This window comes from Saccoglossus kowalevskii, chromosome 14 (assembly GCF_978046115.1).
Source record: "Saccoglossus kowalevskii chromosome 14, keSacKowa6.1, whole genome shotgun sequence".
NCBI lineage: Eukaryota > Metazoa > Hemichordata > Enteropneusta > Harrimaniidae > Saccoglossus > Saccoglossus kowalevskii.
The window spans coordinates 6,130,848-6,155,005 of NC_140654.1; the positions used below are offsets into that span (position 1 = coordinate 6,130,848).

The 24,158-nt window shown below is 35.8% G+C and overlaps 1 protein-coding gene across 1 annotated transcript; it reads left to right on the forward strand.

The window, feature by feature from the left end:
- The first annotated feature begins 17,201 nt into the window (after nucleotides 1–17,201).
- LOC144347205 (uncharacterized) lies at nucleotides 17,202–18,148 on the forward strand. The gene is made up of 2 exons (XM_085508243.1): nucleotides 17,202–17,474; nucleotides 17,807–18,148. Exons 1-2 carry the CDS (start codon nucleotides 17,286–17,288, stop codon nucleotides 18,146–18,148), a joined length of 531 nt encoding a protein of 176 aa, XP_085364369.1. The 5' UTR covers nucleotides 17,202–17,285.
- Nucleotides 18,149–24,158: the final 6,010 nt, after the last annotated feature.

Below are 24,158 nucleotides of genomic sequence, written 5' to 3' on the forward strand. Positions count from 1 at the left end.
CCCCCAAACTTTGGTCAGTATTGCCATAAATATAGGTAACCATATAAAAAAAATACTTTCACTTTAGCTGCCACCCCCCATAAAACCACATGTACCCCTCTGTACTGTGTCATTTTGTAATAACTTGCGCGTTTTGTAATAGGGGGTAGCAGCGTTTTGTAATAACTTACGTGTTTTGTAATAGGGGGTAGAAGCGTTTTGTAATAACTGACGCGTTTTGTAATAAGGGTAGCAGCGTTTTGTAATAAAATCACTGACGCGTTTTGTAATAAGGGTAGCAGCGTTTTGTAATAAAATCACTGACGCATTTTGTAATAAGGGTAGCAGCGTTTTGTAATAAAATCACTGACGCATTTTGTAATAAGGGTAGCAGCGTTTTGTAATAAAATCACTGACGCATTTTGTAATAAGGGTAGCAGCGTTTTGTAATAACTTACGCGTTTTGTAATAAGGGTAGCAACGTTTTGTAATAACTGACGCGTGTTGTAATAAGGGTAGCAGCGTTTTGTAATAAAATCACTGACGTATTTTGTAATAAGGGTAGCAGCGTTTTGTAATAAATTCACTGACGCGTTTTGTAATAAGGGTAGCAGCGTTTTGTAATAAAATCACTGACGCATTTTGTAATAAGGGTAGCAGCGTTTTGTAATAACTGACGCATTTTGTAATAAGGGTAGCAGTGTTTTGTAATAACTGACGCATTTTGTAATAAGGGTAGCACGGTTTTGTAATAAAATCACTGACGCATTTTGTAATAAGGGTAGCAGCGTTTTGTAATAAAATCACTGACGCATTTTGTAATAAGGGTAGCAGCGTTTTGTAATAACTAACGCATTTTGTAATAAGGGTAGCAGCGTTTTGTAATAAAGTCACTGACGCATTTTGTAATAAGGGTAGCAACGTTTTGTAATAAAATCACTGACGCGTTTTGTAATAAGGGTAGTAGCGTTTTGTAATAAAATCACTGACGCATTTTGTAATAAGGGTAGCAGCGTTTTGTAATAACTGACGCGTTTTGTAATAAGGGTAGCAGCGTTTTGTAATAACTGACGCGTTTTGTAATAAGGGTAGCAGCGTTTTGTAATAAAGTCACTGACGCATTTTGTAATAAGGGTAGCAGCGTTTTGTAATAAAGTCACTGACGCATTTTGTAATAAGGGTAGCAGCGTTTTGTAATAACTGACGCATTTTGTAATAAGGGTAGCAGCGTTTTGTAATAAAATCACTGACGCATTTTGTAATAAGGGTAGCAGCGTTTTGTAATAAAGTCACTGACGCGTTTTGTAATAAGGGTAGCAACGTTTTGTAATAACTGACGCGTTTTGTAATAAGGGTAGCAGCGTTTTGTAATAAAGTCACTGACGCGTTTTGTAATAAGGGTAGCAGCGTTTTGTAATAAAGTCACTGACGCGTTTTGTAATAAGGGTAGCAGCGTTTTGTAATAACTGACGCGTTTTGTAAAAAGGGTAGCAACGTTTTGTAATAAAGTCACTGACGCGTTTTGTAATAAGGGCAGCAGCGTTTTGTAATAACTGACGCGTTTTGTAATAAGGGTAGCAGCGTTTTGTAATAACTGACGCATTTTGTAATAAGGGTAGCAGCGTTTTGTAATAAAATCACTGACGCATTTTGTAATAAGGGTAGCAGCGTTTTGTAATAACTGACGCGTTTTGTAATAGAGGTAGCAGCGTATGTAATAATACTCATCGATTTAACAATTCCAAACTACAAACATAATTGTATTATTACAGACGTGACTGCAACTCAAAATAAATAAATAAATTCAAGTGCTCTTCATACCACGTGAAGACAGTTTATTGAAAATTGGCTCGATCTCGGGTTGTGTGCTATTCATCATATCGCCAATTCGTCGATTTTTTTTAACTTATTAGAACCTAGTAGGACTCCAGTTCAATTAACTGTCTTTTACCAAATTGTTGTTTATGAATGATTTTACCACTTATAACATTTGTGGTTGTTGTTGATTTGTTTTGACACGTTTGGGTTCAGCAGTCGGTTCCAGTGTGCACGTTTATTCGATTGAATTTGGAATGTGGTGATCCGAGGCGGCGATATACTGTTATGTGTTCCATGCTGATCTCTTACCTGAATGTTTTTCGCTATTATAGGATTTGCTAATTGTCATCATTTCGATGAATTATAATGAAAATAATGGGCTTCACACGGCTGCTTTCATTAAGAAACCTTTAGGGGGGGGGTCTTGAAAATCTTGGATTTTAAGGACCCTTGACTGATGTTCAATACTTTTAAGAACCCTCGCCCAAATAAAAACAATCCAGTTGTTTAACCGTAATATATACACCTGGAATTCCAATAACACAAACTTTCACATTCCCGTAAAGGAAAGGACAGCACAACAGAGAAATACAGTCGTCAGATTTCGGAGAAGAAAGGATATGTTTCAAATTGGGCATGGACAGAAACCGACCTTGTATTTTAACGGTTGTAAAGTGGTGAAGAAATTGAATATACCTCATAAAGTAGCCAACACATTTCGTGAATGCAAGGCAGCTGGATACAAAAAACTAAGACAGCTTTGCAGGGTTAAGCGAGCGCAATATTCGACATATTACATCGAATGATATAAAGTATCGGATTCATAACGCACGATTTTTGAATAAACCAATCCAAAAACCGGTCAGAGCAAATCACGTTCAATCACAACACCAGGTTGATTTGATTGACTTTTCAAATGATCCACTGATGCACAAGGGGAAAACGTACAGGTAAGTGTTGTTAGTTATGGACGTGTTTAGTAGATTTCTATGAATAGCACCATTGAGAAGGAAGACTAGTTATCTCTTTACGATGTATATGGTCCACCAGACCGCCTTCAGTGTGACAGGGGAAAGGAGTTTATGGGATAACTTATATATTTTGCAAGCAATACAAGATAAAACTCATACGCAGTAGACGATATCATCCTCAATCACAGGGTAATGTGGAGAAGTCCCATCGTCGATTTCATCAAAAAATAATGTACGATTTAGTTACAATGAAGCGTAAGGGAGTTAACTTGGTCGAGAATCTACGATCATATCGTACAATATTAAACGAAGGAAAAAAAAGAGCTTGGATGGATGAGGTGTACTATGACCGTAAATCTAATATTGTAGTCAAAACAGCCCAAGAATCATGCGATATTGATGAAGGGATACCGTCAGCCACTATACCCAACAAGAGTCATTTATTAAAGCGTATTGAATCATTGAGACAAAAGGCTAGAAGAAGTACACGTAAGTATGCAATCGCACGATTCAGAAGCATACACGTAATAACCCACCTTCTACGTATCACATTGGCAAGAAAATAATCCTAAAACGTGTGTATGTACTCGAGGGCAAGGTTGTCGCTAGAAACTTGAAGTTATCTCTGTACAAGACCTAGTTAAAAAACCCGGAAAAAAAATACAAGAGTGGGTATCAGTAGAAAACATCAGAAGTTGTAGAGATTCCCGTGAGAATCATAGAAGAAAGCAAATTGGACAAATGGGCATACACAGGTCTGTTACTACACTACGACAAGATATTACAACATATCTTCGACAACATTTTGTTTATTTATTTGCCATATATTACATAAAAGAATGACAATACAACAATAAATAATAACTAATAAATATTAATAAATAATAATATTAATCTATGGCTGGGAAACAGAAATTAGCTGATGCAGAGCTAGTCAAGTCTGTTTCCCATCAAAATATATTTTTAAATAGCTATTAATTAAAAAGGGCAATCAAGTAGACAGAAAAAACTTATTTACAATGGTTTGCTTACACACAGATACATATTTGTAAACCTCTATATATACATATTGGAATATAACTATGGATGATTACAGTGGATTAAATAGTCTTTCACTTCTTTTTTGAAATTTGCTCGACTACGAATCAATTGGAAATCCGGGGGTAAGCTGGTCCAAATTTTAGTTCCCTGGTAATCGACTGAAAACTGACCCAGATTTGTCTTTTTCATTGGTAGAAGAAAGTGTGAATTATCCTTTGACCTAGTGTGATAATGGAGAGTGTGGAAAGAGAAGTAGTAATTAAGGTCACGTGGCAATCTGTGAAATTGTAGGTCATGTATAAATGTACATAGCTGATACTTAAATTGGTCATATATATTGAGAATACGTAGTGACTGAAAAAGAGGTTTACTATGTGCACAGTAGTCTTTAAATAGTATGATACGAACAAGCTTTTTTGTTGTTTATATATAGGGTCTAGAAATGTGCGATAAGTACTACCCCACACTTCTAAACCATAGGAGATATGAGAAAGAATCAACGAATTATACAGAAGGATAAGAATGTATTTGGGAAGCGTATGTCTGAGCTTAGCAATTAAACCAATTAAAGGCGTTATCTTTGCTAAAACTATTAATATGCGGCTTCCATGTGAGATGTTTATCTATCAATACACCAAGATATGTAGTAGTATCGACTTCCTGGAGAACTGCACTGTTTAAATGTATGTTTTGTTTGTTTACCAGCCGACAACTTTTTACTTAGGTCACTTTGCATAAGGTCAAGGAGAACATTACGTTGTCTTGGCGAATTTCAGACGCAGTTAGATGATATTAATGCCAATGATGACACAGAGAATACGAGTAGAGATGGAGAGTCCAATAATGATGATGAATGCGGTACCACAATGGTCATATGTTCAAAACCGACTTCGCAACTTACTGAAAGTACTTATAACCAAAGCCGTGCAGATCCGGTTCTTGTTTATAACATGCATATACGTTTATTTATTGATTGATGTTGTAAACGATCTTTGATTTATATTGTTAGATTGTTATTGATGTTGTTCGAGTTATTACCTGTGTATTTAACTTTATTTACGTTCAGATAACACATCAATGTAATCTGGACGGGAATGGTTATTTGTTGTTGACATTTAATATAAATTAAGGTTAGATTATGTTATTTTGATTGTCAAAGCATGACTAAGCACCACTGTATAACAACGCACTCATGTAAGTTTATTTTGGAACGTTCAAGAAGAAATTAACAAATGAGAAATGAAAAAAATGCATAATGTGTGGCAATTTGCGGCCACGGTAAGAACCTATATTAAACTTTGTAAATGAAAGGAAAATGTTCAACATTTTCAAATGTTTGTTTTATAGGTTTTTCCCTATGTTTTTAATATGTAATAATCTTATTTGAAATTTGCATTTTTTAGTTTTGTTAGCAAAACTACGGCATTTGCGTTATGACGATGATAATTCGTGGCCAACCAATAATTCAGAAACCATTTTCCGTGAGTTTCCGAATTAAGCCGAACGCGTCATTAGGCTACTCGACCAAAAATTATTCAATCAGACGCGTAAACGAAATCACAATAATTTTTGTTTTAAATGCATTTTACAAATTGGTCTACTGCGCCGGTCGCAGGTGTTGCGGCATACACACTTCAAAAACTGCCGCCCGAAGCTCCCGCCAAAAAACAAACAAAAAAAACACGCCTGAGACGAGCTAGTAAGGGACGACGGACCATTCAATAATTGAGGGGGCCCACTATTAAAGATAGATGTATAGAAGAAGAATGTCTTCAATTTACAGTCTCTACTCTCCGTTACTCGGCTGTGACTTTCTACATGTCGCTTTCAGTGAACAGATTCTGCTGGGAAAATCCCACCCTCTACGAAAGTGTGTGTACAAATAATAACTAATCACCATACAGTGTAGAAATAACTGACAGCAGCGCACGCGTCAAGCCAATCAAAACTAATACTGTGTCTTGGGCAATAAGTTGTATCAATTGTTACTTTGGCGGGAAATTCGGACAGTCTTTGATGTGTGTGTGATGACGACGACAGAGGCGGTAGACCAAATTGTAAAAACAAATTAGAAATTAAATATTCAAAGAATGGCTAAAAACCTGTATAACAAACATCTAAATTAATAGAAATTTGAACATTACTCATATTTCATATGTATGATTACGAAGTTTGGTATAGGTTATTACCGTGGCCGCAAATTACCTCGGATTGCGTACTCTATCGGTACGTTGCATTTGGAAACAAAATGTGCGAAGTGTAGTTTGAAAATGGATCTAGAACGTTAGTTTGGTAAATCATAATGTCAACGAAACTTATATAGTCGTTCAGATTGCACCTTTAACACAATTTGTAAAACACGATAAAGGTGTATGTCCCAAATTCAAAGAACAAATCATTCAACTTCATGCATGCTATCTTTTATGGGAGTTTTAACACTGTAAAAGGCGGCCATCTTGAACCGAATTTTAATAATTAGAAAAATATCTGGGTTCTCTATTGAACATATTTTACCAGTAGATTATTGAAGTAAATCCAGCAATTAATTTTATTGGTCAAAACACAAAACTAACATAAGCAATCAATTTATAGTGGCTGGTAATCCACAGTCGACCGTCTAACATTAATTGAAAGTGATAATAATTCCCGCAGTCAACTGAATCAGCTAAATATCATTTTTTTGCACTACGAACGTAGAGCAAAATGATGGATTAACGGCCTCAAAAGATTGGTTGCCGTCTGTGGCATTTGCTCAAGATCGTAAAGTTGTACTCGTGCTGTACGATTCAGTAGGGTGTTCGGTATTAATGGACGTTTGTATTTTCTCGAAAGTATGTTGACTAAGAGGACTTGACAAAGTTATCACTAAGAACAAGCTTTATAAAGTCAAAAACGGGCTCGCAATAACGCGTTCGCTCAATGTATCTTTACTTACGATATACTAGTTCAATGACTCATTTAATTAAACAGTTATAGTACCACTTTTAATTCGACCACTGGCGCAGGCTATTATGGTACTGCTTTTTCAAACATGTTTCATAATTAAAAGTAATAAATGCAGTTTTACAACCATCCGAGTTGCCGTATTTAAATTATAAAATTACTTATTTCAAGTAACATCTTTCTAAACTCATACATATAGAAACAAGTACTGATGATATCATAAGGTAATCTTATTACATGAATATTATTACAAAACGCTGCTACCCTTATGTGTCATTGATTTTATTGCAAAACGCGTTTTGTAATAAGGGTTATTACAAAACGCGTCAGTTATTACAAAACGCTGCTACACCCTATTACAAAACGCGTAAGTTATTACAAAACGCGTCATTATTACAAAAAACCACAGTACACCCCCCATAAAAATATTTGTAGTAAAAAAATCTCTGGTTGAACATGTCTAATTTCAGTCAGTACTGAAATCAACACGAATAAATTAAGAATTGTGATTAGTTTATATTTTAGCTTCTAACCCCCTTCCCATATTTTCTACTTTGGCTACTACTCCCTCATGAAGATTCACTCCACCCTTCTGTTTCGTCGTTCCATTGGCACTGCAAAGTCTTGTGGATCATTATCCCTTATGTTGTTACAGTTCCCTCTGGCCTTTACAGTTGCCGTTCCAGCAACATACAACGATAACCAATTCCTGGCAAACTCTGGTACAGTTGGGTTGTCATTTCTGCCAACACAACCTCGTTGCTTGGAGAAATATTCCTCGAGGGGATCTTGACAAAGCTTTTCGCTTAGAAGATACTCAACCCCATCAACTTGCAATAATTCTGGTACTAATTCAACAAAAGAATTAACTATAAACTAAAAGAAAGACACAATGTAAACATGAAATTCTACAAAACCTATGATTATGATTATGAAAACTAGTAGTTACTGTTAATGGTTAGATTTAATTTATAGTATATACTGGCTGTACATTCTGCGAAAAAATGCACTAACCTGTAATTCTGTAGCCTTCTAAGGTCTCTGAGACACATTTTTCGCTTCTCTGCCATGCTCATGTTTGGAGTTAAGCATTGTGTCTCCCACTCACCCCAACAGTGACACATTCTGTTACATAAATCAAGTACATTGTTTGCTGGGCTCATTCATTATTCATTGCTATTAACAAAATGTAATGACTGTGGCAGAACCAGGTGCGTGACATTCACTCAAGGCGACCTACATCTGTGCCAGAGTTGTAAAAGGAAGCGTTTCCCCCACACAGTCGCCTACGTCTCCAAAACTATACCACCAAGGAAATTCTGAAGAAATTGAAAAACAACTATCAGAAATCAGTGCTCGAGTGAGATGCATACCATCCATATTAGAAAGCATTAACAAGCTGAAAACTAGCCAAGATGATATAAGCACCTCACTGGAATTCTTCAATTGAATTGTTGTTTACATTGGAGCATGAAAATAGAGAAATCAGATGTGTCTTCAGAGACGAGTTGTTGAATTGGAAAGATCAGTAGAGGAACAGAACCAATATAGTCGTCGTGAGAATATCGAGATTCGTGGCATCCTACTGGTATGGATGTTGAAGTAACTCATTGCTTAGGAAAGAAACCAACTGAAAACTATCAGGCTTTTCCAAGACCCATAATTTTAAAATTTTCAGGGAAGAAGAAACGAGAAAGTATATATCGCAATAAAAAGAAGCTCGCAAATGTTACTGTTAGCAGCCTAGGATTTCCAGGCCGGAATCTAATCTACATAAATGAGAACCTAACACCTAATGCACGAAAGCTTCAGAATTTTTTCTGGACTAGAAATGGACAAATATTTGTACGCAAGGTTGAGAATTCACAATCTCTTAACATAAAGAATGAGCATGATCTAGCAAAGATCATGTGGTATTCCATATCCTTTTGTAGACATATATTCATAGATATTTTACACATTTTAATGTTGGATGATAATGTAAATAACAATAATTGTAAATCTTATTCTTCTTCCCAGTTCTTTAATCTGATTGATAACACACCTAAGTCCACCTTTTCAATTTCACATTGTAATATTCGGTCTCTCTGTAATAATCGCTTATAAAATCAAAGTCATTGCAGCATCTGAAATTTGGCAGATACAAAACAGAAAGTTGTACTGTTTAGATGGGGATCGTTTAGAAACTAAATGTCGAAATGACCAGCGGGATGGGGGAGTGAAGGCATATATATTTAGACATCTTTAAAGTTCACAACTATAGAAGCAAATGTCAGTCATTCTGAATCACTATGGATGAAAATTGATATGTGCAGAAATAAATCACTCATAGTTGGTATAATATACAGAAAACTTAACACAAATGTGGACGAGTTTCTTGAAAGCCTTGAATTCGTGTTAATTGATATTGATCATAAAGAATCACAGTGTATACTTGTTGGTGACTTCAATATAAATACTTATAATGTTCATGCAAATGAAACAATCAATTTTATCAATAGTATGTCTTCCCTAAATTTAGTTCAAATGATTACCATGCCGACACGGATATCAAATCACTCGCGTACGGTTATTGATCATATTTATACGAATACACTTACTAATTTTGTTAATTGCGATACAGTGGTGTCACACGCAACGTAATATTACTGTAATTGGTATAGTATAGTATAGTGTGATGGTTCAAATACCAAAATGGCAACAGTAACAGAAAGACTTCCCTGGCGGTGATGATAAAATACGAACACGGAGCCAACAGATGAGGTTTCAACTGGTACTGGTATTATTATACTCTGCAAACATCAAGTACAATAACGCGGTAAATTAAAACTCCACTATTCCAATAACTAGATACTTAAACTCCAATACAATTCAACGAGATCTCCGATCTGAACTCAGTGCTGAACAACTCCCCTATATATACCTACACTGTCTATAAATAGACCATTACATCAGCATACATAATGAGTCTGGAACTTACTACCAATTTCTAGAATGTTCCATTACCTTCTTTTGCCTCCTACAGTGTTCTATTACCTATTCAATCAGTTTCTAAACAAAATCTAGAACATTCTCAGTCACACGGAAGTGGTAAACAAGTCGTATGCGACAAGTGGAGATTGATGATCTTTTTGATCATTTACCTATTTTTGCCATCTTCGATGATCTCTGTGTTTATTTTCAAGAAATGTAACCTTCAGGGACTACTTCAATTTAAATGCAAGCTCCTTTCAAGATGACTTGTGTAGTGAAAACTGGAACTGTGTTTATGAAAGCGTTGACGTCAATGTAGCATATGAATCAGTTTTACACAAGTTTACGAGTATTTATAATAAGCATGCGCCCATAGTTACTAAAACTTTAACCCAAAAAAGAAAAAACTAAGAAACCTTAGATAACTGTAGGAATTGGAAAGTCAATTGATCGTAAACACAAACTATATTCAAAAGTATTAAAAAGTAACTACCATCCAGATACCCTGGCAAACTATAAACACTAACGGGACATGCTTACAAATATTTTGAAACAAGCTAAGCGGAATTTTTATGCTGATCAGTTCACATATTGTCAAGGAGATAATAATAAGACTTGGAAAGTTATTATGTATATTCTTGGTGACAGGAATAATGTAAATTTGCCAAGTACACAATATATGTCTTCTACAACAATGGTTTAGAGACCGCTCTTGTTAACAAACGTGACATTATTAATGGCTTTAACCATTTTTTTGTCTCGGTTGGGGAGGCACTTGCACTAAATCCTATCATTCCTATCTACCAAAATCCTTACCACAATCTTCCGTTCTTCATGCAACCTCTGAACAAGAAATATTTCAACTACTAAAAGCACTTGATAAAAATAAGGCTGTGGGTTATGATTACATTTCGCGCCCTCTCAATCATATAATTAGTTTATCGTTTTAAACAGGTGTATTCCTAAATTCTTTAAAAATAGCTAAAGTGACTCGAAATTTTCAAAAAAGGAGAGCCTAGTGATCCAGGCAATTAAAAATCAGTATCTGTATTACCACAGATTACCAAAATATTTGAGAAAATAATTAACAAACAACTGATCTCATATCTTAACAGTTTTGATCTATTGTACAATCATCAATATGGGTTCTGGGAGAGATACAGTACTAAGGTAGCAATTGCGGACATAGCACAGAAAATTCTGGAGAAAATTGATATGGGTAATGGTTATGATTGGTATATTTTTGGACTTTAAAAAAAACATTTAACACTGTGAATCATGATATTCTAATTAGAAAACTTAGACAATTACGGTTTTCGGAGGATCCCTAAAAATCTCTTCAGAAATTACTTAACAAACAGGAATCAACATGTCAATATTAATGGGATGCAGTCAAATGAACTACCAATTACTTGCGGAGTTCCACAGGGCTCTGTGCTAGGTCCGACACTCTTTCTGATTTACGTAAATGATATTGTAAGCGTCACAGATTATTTCGACACCTGTTTATTTGCAGACAACACCAGCTTATTCCATACCTTCAATTCAAAAAACACAATAGATCTTTCAAATGTAAATTCTCATTTAAACAATGTTATAGATTGGTGCGATACAAATAAATTAACAATAAATTCCAAAAAAAATGAATATATTATATTTAGAAATGTCTTTGTTCATGATAATCTCAATGGCAAGTTACCACCAGGGTTTCCTCAATATTTCTCTTCCATCCAACACACTTATCACACAAAATCAAAAGCATCAGGAAATCTTATTATTCAAAAATACCATACTAATTTGGGACAGCATTCAATCAAATATACCGGGGCTAAACTCTGGAATAAACTTCCAGAAGAAATTCGTTCCATGAGCTCAAGAAATTCATTCAAACAAGAAATGAAAAGATTTTTACAGTATGCATAATTGAGTTGTATGTACATGTTTTTAGCGTCCACTTATTATTGTAGTTTTGTTTTTCACCTTGAAAAAGGGATGGACTCGGCTAGTGTTTTACACTATTTTCCAGCTTCCTATTGACTGTGCATTTCAGTGTTGTTTGCATTGTATTCTTGTATCAATATTGTTTGTAAATTAAGTGAATAAAATTCAATTCAATAGTACACTTGTAAAGCTCCCCAGTTGTCGAATCAGGGAGCTCGCCGATCAAACTGTTTATAAACTTTAATAAATTTTCTTTAAAAAAAATGGGGCATACTTTAAATCGCCAATCACCACGCCTGCAGTAAGGCTCTAATTCAAGTTTTCTATTTCTTATAGACCTCTTCTGGAAACATCAAGACAATCAAAACATTTGTCAAACATGGTTATAAACTGTTGATTTTGTGTTGTGTTGTGTTTGCCTTGGGATGCAAAAGCCTTTGCTACAGTGTCACTGAGTACCTACAAAAAAATATGATATAAATTAATACGATCAGTGACTTAACAGATGCACTGCTTTGTGAACATAACTAGCAACTAAGAGTAGTCAAACCAGTATTTAGCCTGAAATACATGTATTGATTAATGATATTGACCTGTGCTGCGAGCTTCACTCTCATTTGTGATGACAGTGTCAGATTTTTGGGAAGACGTCTTAGATGGGCAATACCACTGGTGCCAGTTATACCAATGTATCCCTCCACCAAATCAACCAATTGCCTCCATGATATGCCTTGACACTGATACTATAATTTGTGTTGAAAAAATACATTGTTATAATAAATCTGCACAAGCTATGTGCACAAAATACAATGTGCTTGTAAGAGGGGGTAGCTGGTAGTTTAACGGGAAATAAAAATGTTTTTTCTACAATTTACAAGGAAAAAAAGACGTTGTTACAGTGAAAATTGAATGTTTACAGTTTACAGAGAAAAGGTTATTTTACACAAGAATGTTTCACATTATTATTACCTATAAACCTTGAAATCTATGGGTGATTTTCACCTGTTATATTCGGCATGAATTGTAATGTGCGTGGAGCTACATGAGGTCCATCACCATCATCATCTGACATATCCATAGTGTCAGAATCAGAAACCTGTTCAAATTCATTATCACTGTCACGGGGATCTATAGGTTATTGATTTATTACAGTGGCATCAACAGGCAGTTCCAACTTCTCTGAGGGAATTTTGCTGCATCTGTACATATTAAGTGGCAATGTTCCTGCTTTATATATTGTTGTTTCCTGTCTCACACACTTGCCATTTCTGCTGGCCTACTGTCGCATCAGATGAATTTTTTCTTGTGTGAATATTCTTGATAAGTGATAAGTGTAGGAGCCTAGGAACATCTATTAATGTCATGCAATGATTTGGTATTGGATAATAAGAAGATGGTTTGGTGTAAAAATATGCCGACCAGCTCACTGCCCGTTCAATACCCTCATGTACAGCTCCAGCGAGATTTCTGCAATACTGCAGCATGGTTGGAATTTGTTCCTTGTGATGACTGAGAGAATGAAGGTTTTCAACATCTATTGTTATACATGCATGTAGACCTATTTTGAAATTTGGGTTAACACTAACCACTAAGGACTGCAATGCTTGTAGTTGTTCATAAATTAGTTTAACTGAGCACACAGTACGATCTGCAACTGTACCATCTGGTCCATTGGTCTTTTTGTTGATACTGTTAATAGATTTCACTGCGTTAACTGTATGTTGTAAATATTCATGCAGTTGTCCCACCATGGCAATTGCTTCTGTGATACTGTATCTTTTGGCTTCCTGGTGTTGGAGGTGGATATATAATGCTTAGGCCTACATGACCTAAAATGCAGCTGCTTCTGTGAGTGCAGTTATCAACTTCACAGAACCAGTTTGGGCACCAGTGACAAAGATATTTTTTTCATTTTCAACACATATTCCCATTTGCTGTCCAAAAGATGCATTGCAAGCTGCACCATCCGAATTACCCTCTGTTCTACACCCTGCATAAACAGATATTTCACCATTGCCATTGAAAGCTTTAATCTGCTTTAAACCAACATCACAATCAAGTTACCATCTAGTGAATAAGGTGCTATACCAGTACATGTCGAACATTGTTGTAAACCATTCTCGATGATCACCTGTTTTTTTAAAAAAAACCAAAAACAGTTTCACAATACCACCAACTTCACCTTTGGAAGAAATAAAGATGCAGTTCTGAGAGATATACAATGCATTCACTTCTTTGATGGTTGTCGGATATTGTCATAAATCGCCGATATCACCCTTCACACCAATTCCATCAAATTCAAGACCATTTTGGAAATGTCACTTGCACAAATCATTGTAGTGCCTGAGGATATTGCAATACAACATAGCTGTAGTATATTTGCATTGATTTTTCTGTTTAGCATATTTATTTTCCAATTTTAGTAATGCTTGTCTAAGAGAATGTTGCATCTGACTAACTGTACCAGCTGCAAATCCACGTTTATGCAATTCCCTCTGTAATTCAGTTTTTGTAGTCAGCTTTAATGCGTTCATTTTCACATTTTTACTAACTGGGCAAACATGTATTGCAACAGCATACTGGCAAATGAATGCTAAACCATCCACATACAAAAGACTTCTTCAAACTCCTTTAATACTTTAATATCTGCTGGCACATGCAACCAGTCGGGGTGATTTCGCAGTTACACCTCCATTTCGCAATTTATTTAATTTTATTTAAACTACAAAAACAAATTAATCGCCCCGACTGCGCCAGTCTAGGTTACACACTTTGTTTTCACAATTACAGAAGTTGTTACAAATAATGCAGACAGCATGTCTGCAATATTGAAGCGCACCAGAAGGAAGCTCCGCCCATAAAAGTGGCGGTACATTAGTTTTGAATTTGAATTTCTTCTCCGATTGAGGCTCTCAACCTAGTTTCCTACTTCAATTTGAATTACGTTTTATTTCAGTGAGCGGGGCGCATAAAGTGGTGGAACTGTAAAGAACGTTAGTTAGAGTTATTTTACAGAACCAGCTGACAATTCTACATTTTGTGACAAACAGAAACAAGAGCAAACCAATGGAAAAACACCGCATCTGTAATAGAATGGTTCAACAAAATCGAACACAAAGAAAAACATCGTTTTATTTGCTTTGATATAGTAGAATTCTACCCATCCATTAACCAAGATCATCTTCTCAAAGCGTTACACTTCGCCTCTTCATACGACCATATTTCGGAAGAAGAAATAAATATTATTCTACATTCAAAAAAGTCTCTGTTATCACATGATGGCCACTACTGACAGAAGAAGAGCACCAGCTCATTCGACGTAACTATGGGCAGTTTCGACGGCGCAGAGACGTGTGAATTAGTTGGATGCTTTTTATTGTCACAGCTACATGATATTTGCGGAAAAATGATCGGCCTGTACAGAGATAATGGCTTAGCCGCTGTAGACAACACACCCAAAGAAACTGAAAGAATAAAAAAAGCCATCTGTCGTATTTTCAAACTACACGGTCTGAAAGTCACAATCGAAGCTAATAAAAATATTGTCAACTTCCTGGACAGCTCTTACAATCCATATATTAAACCCAACAGCCACCCACTATACGTACATAGAGAGAGCAACCACCCACCCTCCATCACAAAGAATATACCGGCAGGAATCAACAAACGATTATCATATCTTTCATCAGACAAAAAACACTTTGATCTAGCCGCGCCACCTTACCAGACAGCTCTAAATCAAAGTGGATATGATTATCACCTCAAATTCGAACCCCACGGAAAGAAGAAGAACAAACAGACCTCGTAACAACATCCTCTGGTTTAACCCTCCCTTCAGTAAAAATATCACTAACAGCGTCGGGAGAAGATTCCTCACTCTGGTTGATAAGTGTTTCCAACAGGGAAACAAACTCAGGAAAATTTTCAGCCGTAACACCATCAAATTGAGCTACAGTTGTACGAATAACGTGAAGCAAATAATCTGCAATCAAAACAAACAACAACTTACAGCGGCCAACACCAATACACCCAGTACCGAGATCAACAGATTATGTAACTGCCGTAAGAAATCTGAATGCCCCTTAGACGGAAATTGTTTACAATCGGCCTTGGTTTACCAAGCTAATATCAAACGGCAAGACAACAACAAGTGTGAAACATATGTGGGACTAACAGGAAATGAATTCAAAACCCGGTACAGAAACCACACTGCATCGCTACGCAACCAATCATTGAGAAACGCAACAGAGCTCAGTAAATACGCTTGGTCATTAAAAGACAATAACATCGATTACGACATCAAATGGAGAGTGTTATCGCGTGCTGCACCATACAATACTTCAAGCAAACGTTGCAATTTATGTATTAGAGAGAAATATATTATAATTTTCCAACCACATTACTGTAGTTTAAATAAAAGAAATGAGCTTTTTTCTTCCTGTAGACACAGAGCCAAATCGTTGCTATGCAACAACTAATATCGTAAACACACTCCATTGTTATGCAAATCTGTAGCGCTTATAACGTAGTCTGTTTCGGTGGTTTATTTAATAAAGTCTTAACTCCTGATGAGTGAGGTACTCCATGTACCTTATGAAACAGTACTGTAGAGTGAACTTTACTCATGCAGTCGTATCTTAATTTCTCTGTCCACGTATGTAAATCTGCTCTACAAACTCATCGTTTAGTATCGAGCACTCTCACCTGGAATAATCGACTACCTTCCTATATTTACATTTATATATACCGGTATATGTATATTTTTTGAGACGTAAATACTGTGTTAAATATATATATCTATTTTTTTAATAAAATGTTTTGACAAAGAAGGCGTACAAATAGTTTTCAATTCTTCTGAAAATCGGACCTTCTGAACAAAAGTTAAAATTGTCTGAGCATAGGGCTGTCACCGTTTATAACGTAAGTTTTTTAGTCGTGGATTGGTCGCTTTCTGGCAGGATACTCTCGCTGTGGTAACAACCCGTTTGACGATATTATAAAATGTCTCCTTTGAAACACCACTTTGATCTCTAATCTTCAACTGGTTTCTCGACTCCTTGCTTCTCCATTCTGGTGTTTAAACAACGTGGACAAATGCAGATTTGTAGACACGCAATCAACACGATGACTGACCAAAAGTGACTGAGGACAGACGCGCCGCAAACTCTGCGCCATCGGACTTTGTAGCAAAAATAGAAAACATTGTGGGAAATATCTGTCAATCATTTCTCTGATTTGCAGCCAATGTTTATATTTCTAGTTGCAACTTATGTGAAAACAAAGGGTGTAACCTATTGTAGAATGTTATCTATATCTAGGGCTACTTTAGCGTCAAATCAGTGCCTGGAATTGTTGTAATGTGAAAAACAATACATATTAATGTGTGCCAAGATAATCAGTATTTTAACATTTTTCTGTAGTGGCCAATATTTGTGTTCACATGCACTGAATGACAATTATCTTTACTTGAAATATATTCAGTGTTTCCTCTGGCTAATTTCCACATGTGATGGTAGTTGGTGTCAATATTTAGTTGACCCTGCTAATTACAAACACAGTAGCCTGCCTTAAGGAAAGAATTTATGGGGTGATGATCTAAGAGTAAGTTTAGATAAGATTATGAAGACTTACATAGATAGTGCAAATGACTTAGCTAGGATGGGTTCAACACAGGGTAATGAAAATATGAATATGGTGATAGCTTCTAAGGCACCTACAGCAAAACACTACAGTGGCCCTGATAGCTTCAATGTCCGTGTTACAGCAGCTGTTGCCCAGAAGAACATAGGGCATACATATGTGTGTCAGGTTGCAAAATTAGCTTATACATGGAGTTCTACACCCATACTAATTGTGTGTATGACTATAAATGCATGTATTTATATTGACACAATATATAGTAGTTAAATGTTAAGTAACTACTTATGTGTACAATCACACATAGTATAACTAAATTGTGGCACAGTAATTAACTGAATGTGCAGACATACATTGTATGTTGAGTACATACCCCTGTACTAACCTGATAGATATCTTAACATTTTTCATAATTATAAGTTATACAGTGCCCCCTGATCATTTTATAGACAGTATCCCATTTTTTTTCTATTTAATCATGTAATCTCATGTGTTTCCCCTAGGTCAACCACAAAAATAACTTGTCACCCAGTAGTGCATGTCATTTATATGGTAGGAGATTGGACGAAAATACCAAACAAGAAAAACAAAAGGCCAAAACAAAACAAGCAAAACTACAACGATTGAAACGGAAAGAGCAGAGAAGTAACAAAACTACTGCCACTGAAATGCGTGAAGGGGTAACTTATCAGAAAGAAATTGGTTTGTGTGTATCCCATGGTATGACAGAAGAGATTCCAACACCAGTATTACCACCTCCAATTTCTTCACTTGCTTCTGGAGTATACACACCTGTGGTTTTTGACATAGAAACTACATCTGGACGTATTATTCTAATATTCTGAGATATCAAGAGAACTGGTTCTATGCAACTATATTTCAGACCATACATAAGTTTGGCATGCTGACAGTGGAAAAGTCATAATATGTCCAATGATTGAAACCCTACAACTGCTACCATAATGATAATAGAGGGTTCACCAATTTTAGTATGGGTGATAGAGACACATTTCACAATATTTCTCACTTTTACCAACAGCCTTGAAATATATTGAACTTGTATTGAATACAATAGCAGCAATATGCTTCATTGTGGATTGTCAACTATGAGGATACCAAACTTGTGAAAATGGCTTGTGCCTTGAGGTCCATGTATTTCTCTTACCGATTTGACAGTGTGTTGTTTATTTTGTTCGTTTGTCCCCTGTGTGTACTCTGATTTGTAAATATTGCCTTTTGACATTGATTGTTTGGCTTATAGTTGGGTATTTTTGCTTGGATTTTTTCTGTTATGGTGTTGTTATATGTTTTTGTTATAACTGGGTTACAGCTCGTATCACTTTGACCTAGAGTCCCATGCATGTTCAAAATCACGGTAGAGTCTGCTGCTTTACTATAATGTATTGCTGGGGCTCTTCTTGTGACATAAAGTACAACATTCACTCTAAAAGGTGGGAAGGGGTTACATTTCTACATTTTGCCAATTATCATTAAAGTAAAGGGAGATTTAATAGCACAGCAAATAATAAATATTCATGTTAAGTGATGCATGATGTGATATACCTTTTTTGTCCAGGCTTGATGAGCTTGATACCATAGAAACGAGTGCGGTGACGCCATATTTTTATGAGCGATTTAGATACCTCTAATGTAGAAGAATGCTTATACAAAGTTTGGTGTAATTGACATTGGTTTTGAAATTGTCATATACTCGAGCGTTGTAACTTAATTATTAATATGTCTCCAATACCCTTAGCACACAAGAGTTCTTTCTAAGCTTTCTTTGATTTTGTTTTTCAGGCGAATTATATATATAGCAGCACAGATGAAAGTGAATTGGATGTTGGTTGTAGGGAATTGGGTGTGGGATTGCTGAGGGAGAGGGGGTTGCTGGACCTAGTGAGCTTCCGAGGCATGCGGGAATGGGGCGTAAGGTTGAAATTTGTTATTGCCTAATCAGGATAGGGGGATTTGTCCCTGAATGAATGGAGAAGAGTATTGACAAAAGCGGCAAAAAAAGGAAACTAGGTAAGCATCATTTTAGTTACATCTGATTAACACCATTAGCTGTTTTGCAGATGTTTTTGTTCAGTTTCCTCCGGTATTCAAAGAGAACATTTATGTTTTGATATATTTTGATATGTCAGTTAACCTATTGTTTTTATTTTCAAATTCGACCCACCTCGGAAAGAATAAAAAGGTATGTGTTATTATTATTTCACCTTTGAATTGTTCGTGTTATGATGTACCAAAAACATAATGGAGTGACAATTCCATTTTAAATTAGTATTTGTGAGACAGCATGCAAACAAATTTTGTTGATCATATACTTGTATTTATTAAGATAGAGATATGACATGTGCTATGGTAACCAAATGTCACACTTGATATGACATGTGCTATGTAACCAAATGTCACACTTGATATGAAATGATATGGAAACCAAATGCCACACTTGATATGAAATATGCTATGGTAACCAAATGTCACACTTGATATAACATATGCTATGGTAACCAAATGCCACACTTGATATGAAATATGCTATGGTAACCAAATGTCACACTTGATATAACACATGATATGGAAAACAAATGTCACACTTGATATGACATATGCTATGGAAACCAAATTAATTATTAATATGTCTCCAATACCCTTAGCACACAAGAGTTCTTTCTAAGCTTTCTTTGATTCTGTTTTTCTGGCGAATTATATATATAGCAGCGCAGATAAAAGTGAATTGGATGTTGGTTGTAGGGAATTGGGTGTGGGTGGGGGATTGCTGTGGGAGATGGGGTTGCTGGACCTAGTGGGCTTTTGGCGCATGCGGAATGGGGTGCTGGGATGGGGATTTGTCTTTGCTAGACCGGGATGGTGGTGGTGGTGGTGGTGGGGGGGGGGGGGGGGGTTGTTGTCCCTGAATGAATGGAGAAGAGTAGCGGCAAAAAAAAGGAAACTAGGCAAGCATAATTTTAGTTACATCTGATTAACACCATTAGCTGTTTCGCAGATGTTTTTGTTCAGTTTCATCCGGTATTCAAAGAGAACATTTATGTTTTGATATATTTTGATATGTCAGTTAACCTATTGTGTTTTTATTTTCAGATTCGACCCACCTCGGAAAGAATAAAAAGGTATGTGTTATTATTAATTCACCTTTGAATTGTTCGTGTTATGATGTACTAAAAACATAATGAAGTGACAATTCCATTTTGAATTAGTATTTGTGAGACATTGCACAGACCTTGTTTGAAATACCAATTAATTATTAATATATCTCCAATACTTTTAGCACACAGGAAGTTCTTTCTAAGCTTTATTTGATTCTGTTTTTCAGGCGAATTATATATATAGCAGCTCAGACAAAATTGAACTGGATGTTGGTTGTAGGGGATTGGGTGTGGGGCGGGGGGATTGCTGAGGGAGAGGGGGTTGTTGGACCTATTGGGCTTCCGGGGCATGCAGGAATGGGGCGTAAGGTTGGAATTTGTCTTTGCCTGACCGGGATAGGGGGATTTGTCCCTGAATGATAGGACAAAAGTATTAACAAAAGCGGCAAAAAAAGGAAACTAGGTAAGCATCATTTTAGTTACATCCAATTAACTGAAATTTATCTTGCATTAACTCTTTCGCAGATGGTTTTGGCCAATTTCATTCGGTATTCAAAGAGTAAATTTATATTTCATATATTTTGATATAGGTCAGTTATATCCTATCGTGTTTTTATTTTCAGATTCGACCCACCTCGGAAAGAATAAAAAGGTATGTGTTATTATTCCATCATTGAATTGTTCGTGTTATGATGTACCAAAAACATAATGGAGTGACAATTTCATTTTGAATTAGTATTTGTGAGACAGCATGCAAACAAATTTTGTTGATCATATACTTGTATTTATTAAGATAGAGATATGACATGTGCTATGGTAACCAAATGTCACACTTGATATGACATGTGCTATGGTAACCAAATGTCACACTTGATATGACATATGCTATGGTAACCAAATGTCACATTTGATATGTCACGTGCTATGGTAACCAAATGTCACACTTGTATGATACGTAGGATGATTGACTGGGAGACAAAAGTGTTGGCGAAAAAAAAATAGGAAAGAAGCCCCATTCATAATTAGCTGGAACCCTCCGACTACAAGTGAAATTGTCTGTGTGATATGTTAATGAGTTGACAGGGGAGTATTGTTAACATGAATAAGTGACTAGATAATTGATTTTTTAGAATAGGGTAATTGACAAGTTGATTTAACTTTAGCTGTGTCCTTGTTGAGTGTATAATAATTGAAGAAAACTGCTTAAATTTTTTATTTTGGAATGAAGCTTATTGAATAACTTTCAGTTTGTGACCTAATTAGTATTGATTTAAATCTGTGCACATTGATTAACTAATTTGAACAGCATAATTTGTCGGCTGTTCCATGGATATCTCAAGTTCTAATCACTTTTGAATGAAACCTGGTACATTGATGGTCTGTGACATTGCACAGACCTTGTTTGAAATACCAATTAATTATTAATATGTCTCCAATACTTTTAGCACACAGGAAGCTTTATTTGATTCTGTTTTTCAGGCGAATTATATATATAGCAGCTCAGATTAAATTGAACTGGATGTTGGTTGTAGGGAATTGGGTGTGGAGCGGGGGGATTGCTGAGGGAGAGGGGGTTGCTGGACCTAGTTAGCTTTTGGGTCATGCAGGAATGGAGCATAGGAATGGAGATTTGTCTTTGCCTGACCGGGATGAGGGATTTGTCCCTGAATGAATGGAGAAGAGTATTGACAAAAGCGGCAAAAAAGAGGTAAAAGCAAGGTAAATATCATTTTAGTTACCTTTAATTTGTCCATTAACTCGCAGATGTTTTTGGCCAATTTCATTTGATAATCACAAAGAATCTCGCGTTGGATTTTGATGAAACTTTGTACATAATCTTTGGCTTTTCCACTTATATTTTAAATACTAATCATCATACTACAACGAAACGTGGTACATGAATTATCTAGGACATTGCACAGATCTGATAAGTTGCGGGTTGATATCCGTGCATAGAAATCTGTCCGTGCAGTTGGGCAGTTTCTCTGACATGCTGTGACCAAGCTCGTTCAAACTTAGCATAATAATGTATAATGCAACATGCACATCTAGTTTTGTTCAATTGTTCAAATATGGCCATTTTGGTCCTAAAATTTGCTAAATTGCGATATTTAAAACATGTCCGCAAATGTTTTTCAGAGAAGGACAGGATGATTCCATTCAAACTTCATGATCATGCATGCCGAGTTACAGGTGCACGTCAATTTATTCATGTCTGCCGATTTTTGACTAATACATAATATGTTTTAGATTGCAAACAAGTACTATTCTCACAGATGTAATCAAAATTGTTTTTCACAGAACTCATTTTACGGCCATTTTGTCAAAAATTAATAAATCGTAGTGTGTAAACGCAGCGCGTAAACGCAGTGCGTTTGACAATAAACTGCCTAAAATCGGTCTCAGACATGTTGAATGATATTTTAATCTATAACTGTCTAAGACAGTCTACCGGCCTATCGTACACAACAGTTTGGGTTTTTAAAAAAATAAAATGGGACCAAGAAATCGCACAGGGTGATTTTTCGTCAAATTTTTGTAATCTTTCCTAACGCCTAAAAGAGAGTCTAATTTAAATTTCACAGTAGTAATTGATGCCTATTCAAAAGTGTGAAGTTTATTGCGACTAGCGTGAATGGGTAAGCTTCGTTTCGACAATGAGCTGTTGTCACTGTAAACACTGTTAAAATTATTCTTCAAATGCTCAGTTTATAATTTGAAAAACAACACAATTTTTCATTTAAAAAAAATATCATGCTGTTTTCCTACCAAATTCCATCGGCAAATATCTTTTGTGTTGCGTTAAATGAGCTATGGTAGACATCATCCATAATTTTGGCTGGTTAATTAGCGAGACCAAAGTACACCGACCCAGGTCAACTAAAAACATGGCAGATATCCAACAGCATCGAGCGTTCATATCTGCGACAATAATCATTCGTTACGATGAGACTACATTTAATTTTGTTTGCATTTCATAATAATTCAATGAATTCGTTTTTCGTAGATTATTATAATCACTACTGAGTAATAATCAACAAATGTGCAGCCAGCATGATTGCAACGTGATCATTTGCTACCAATGCACTTGTGTTCGTTTTTACTTGAAATTTCTTTTAGAATATACTTTTGTTAGCAATAACATTTTTAAAAAAAATAATTGTATTTGGCGTACCAAGTTTGTTAATGTGATGACACTGGGTGACATTGTAATGAGATTTTAGGCGGTCCACTTTTTAATTCAGCAAGAGAAAAATGTATCAAATCTTAGATTAGCATATGCTATAGTTTCTTTTGTCTTGCGTGGCTCATCTGCAGGCATTGAAAGTCGGCGTAGATGTTTTTTTCAATGAAAATAGATGTCCCAAACAAATATCTGCTGCACGTTTTTTGAAATTTTGAACCCCAAAGATTAGGGCCCACCAGTCATGAAATTGCCTAGGTCAATTGTTTGGACGGACCAATTGGAAAAAATGGCCATTACAGCTCATGCATCACCATTTAGAGTTGCTAAACATATATATTAAGAGATTAAATGTGTACTGGAACTTTGTTGTTGCACTGTCTGATCCAATTTGTAATATTCTTGTATGAAGGGGCTTCGATAAAGCTCACATTATTTTGAATTCAGTATAATGCTGGTTTGGTTTCCATTGCATTTTTCATTCAGTGTACCAAATATTTTCTGCAACAACAGAATACATCACTATAGAGACAAATAATCTCCATAATTGCTACCAGT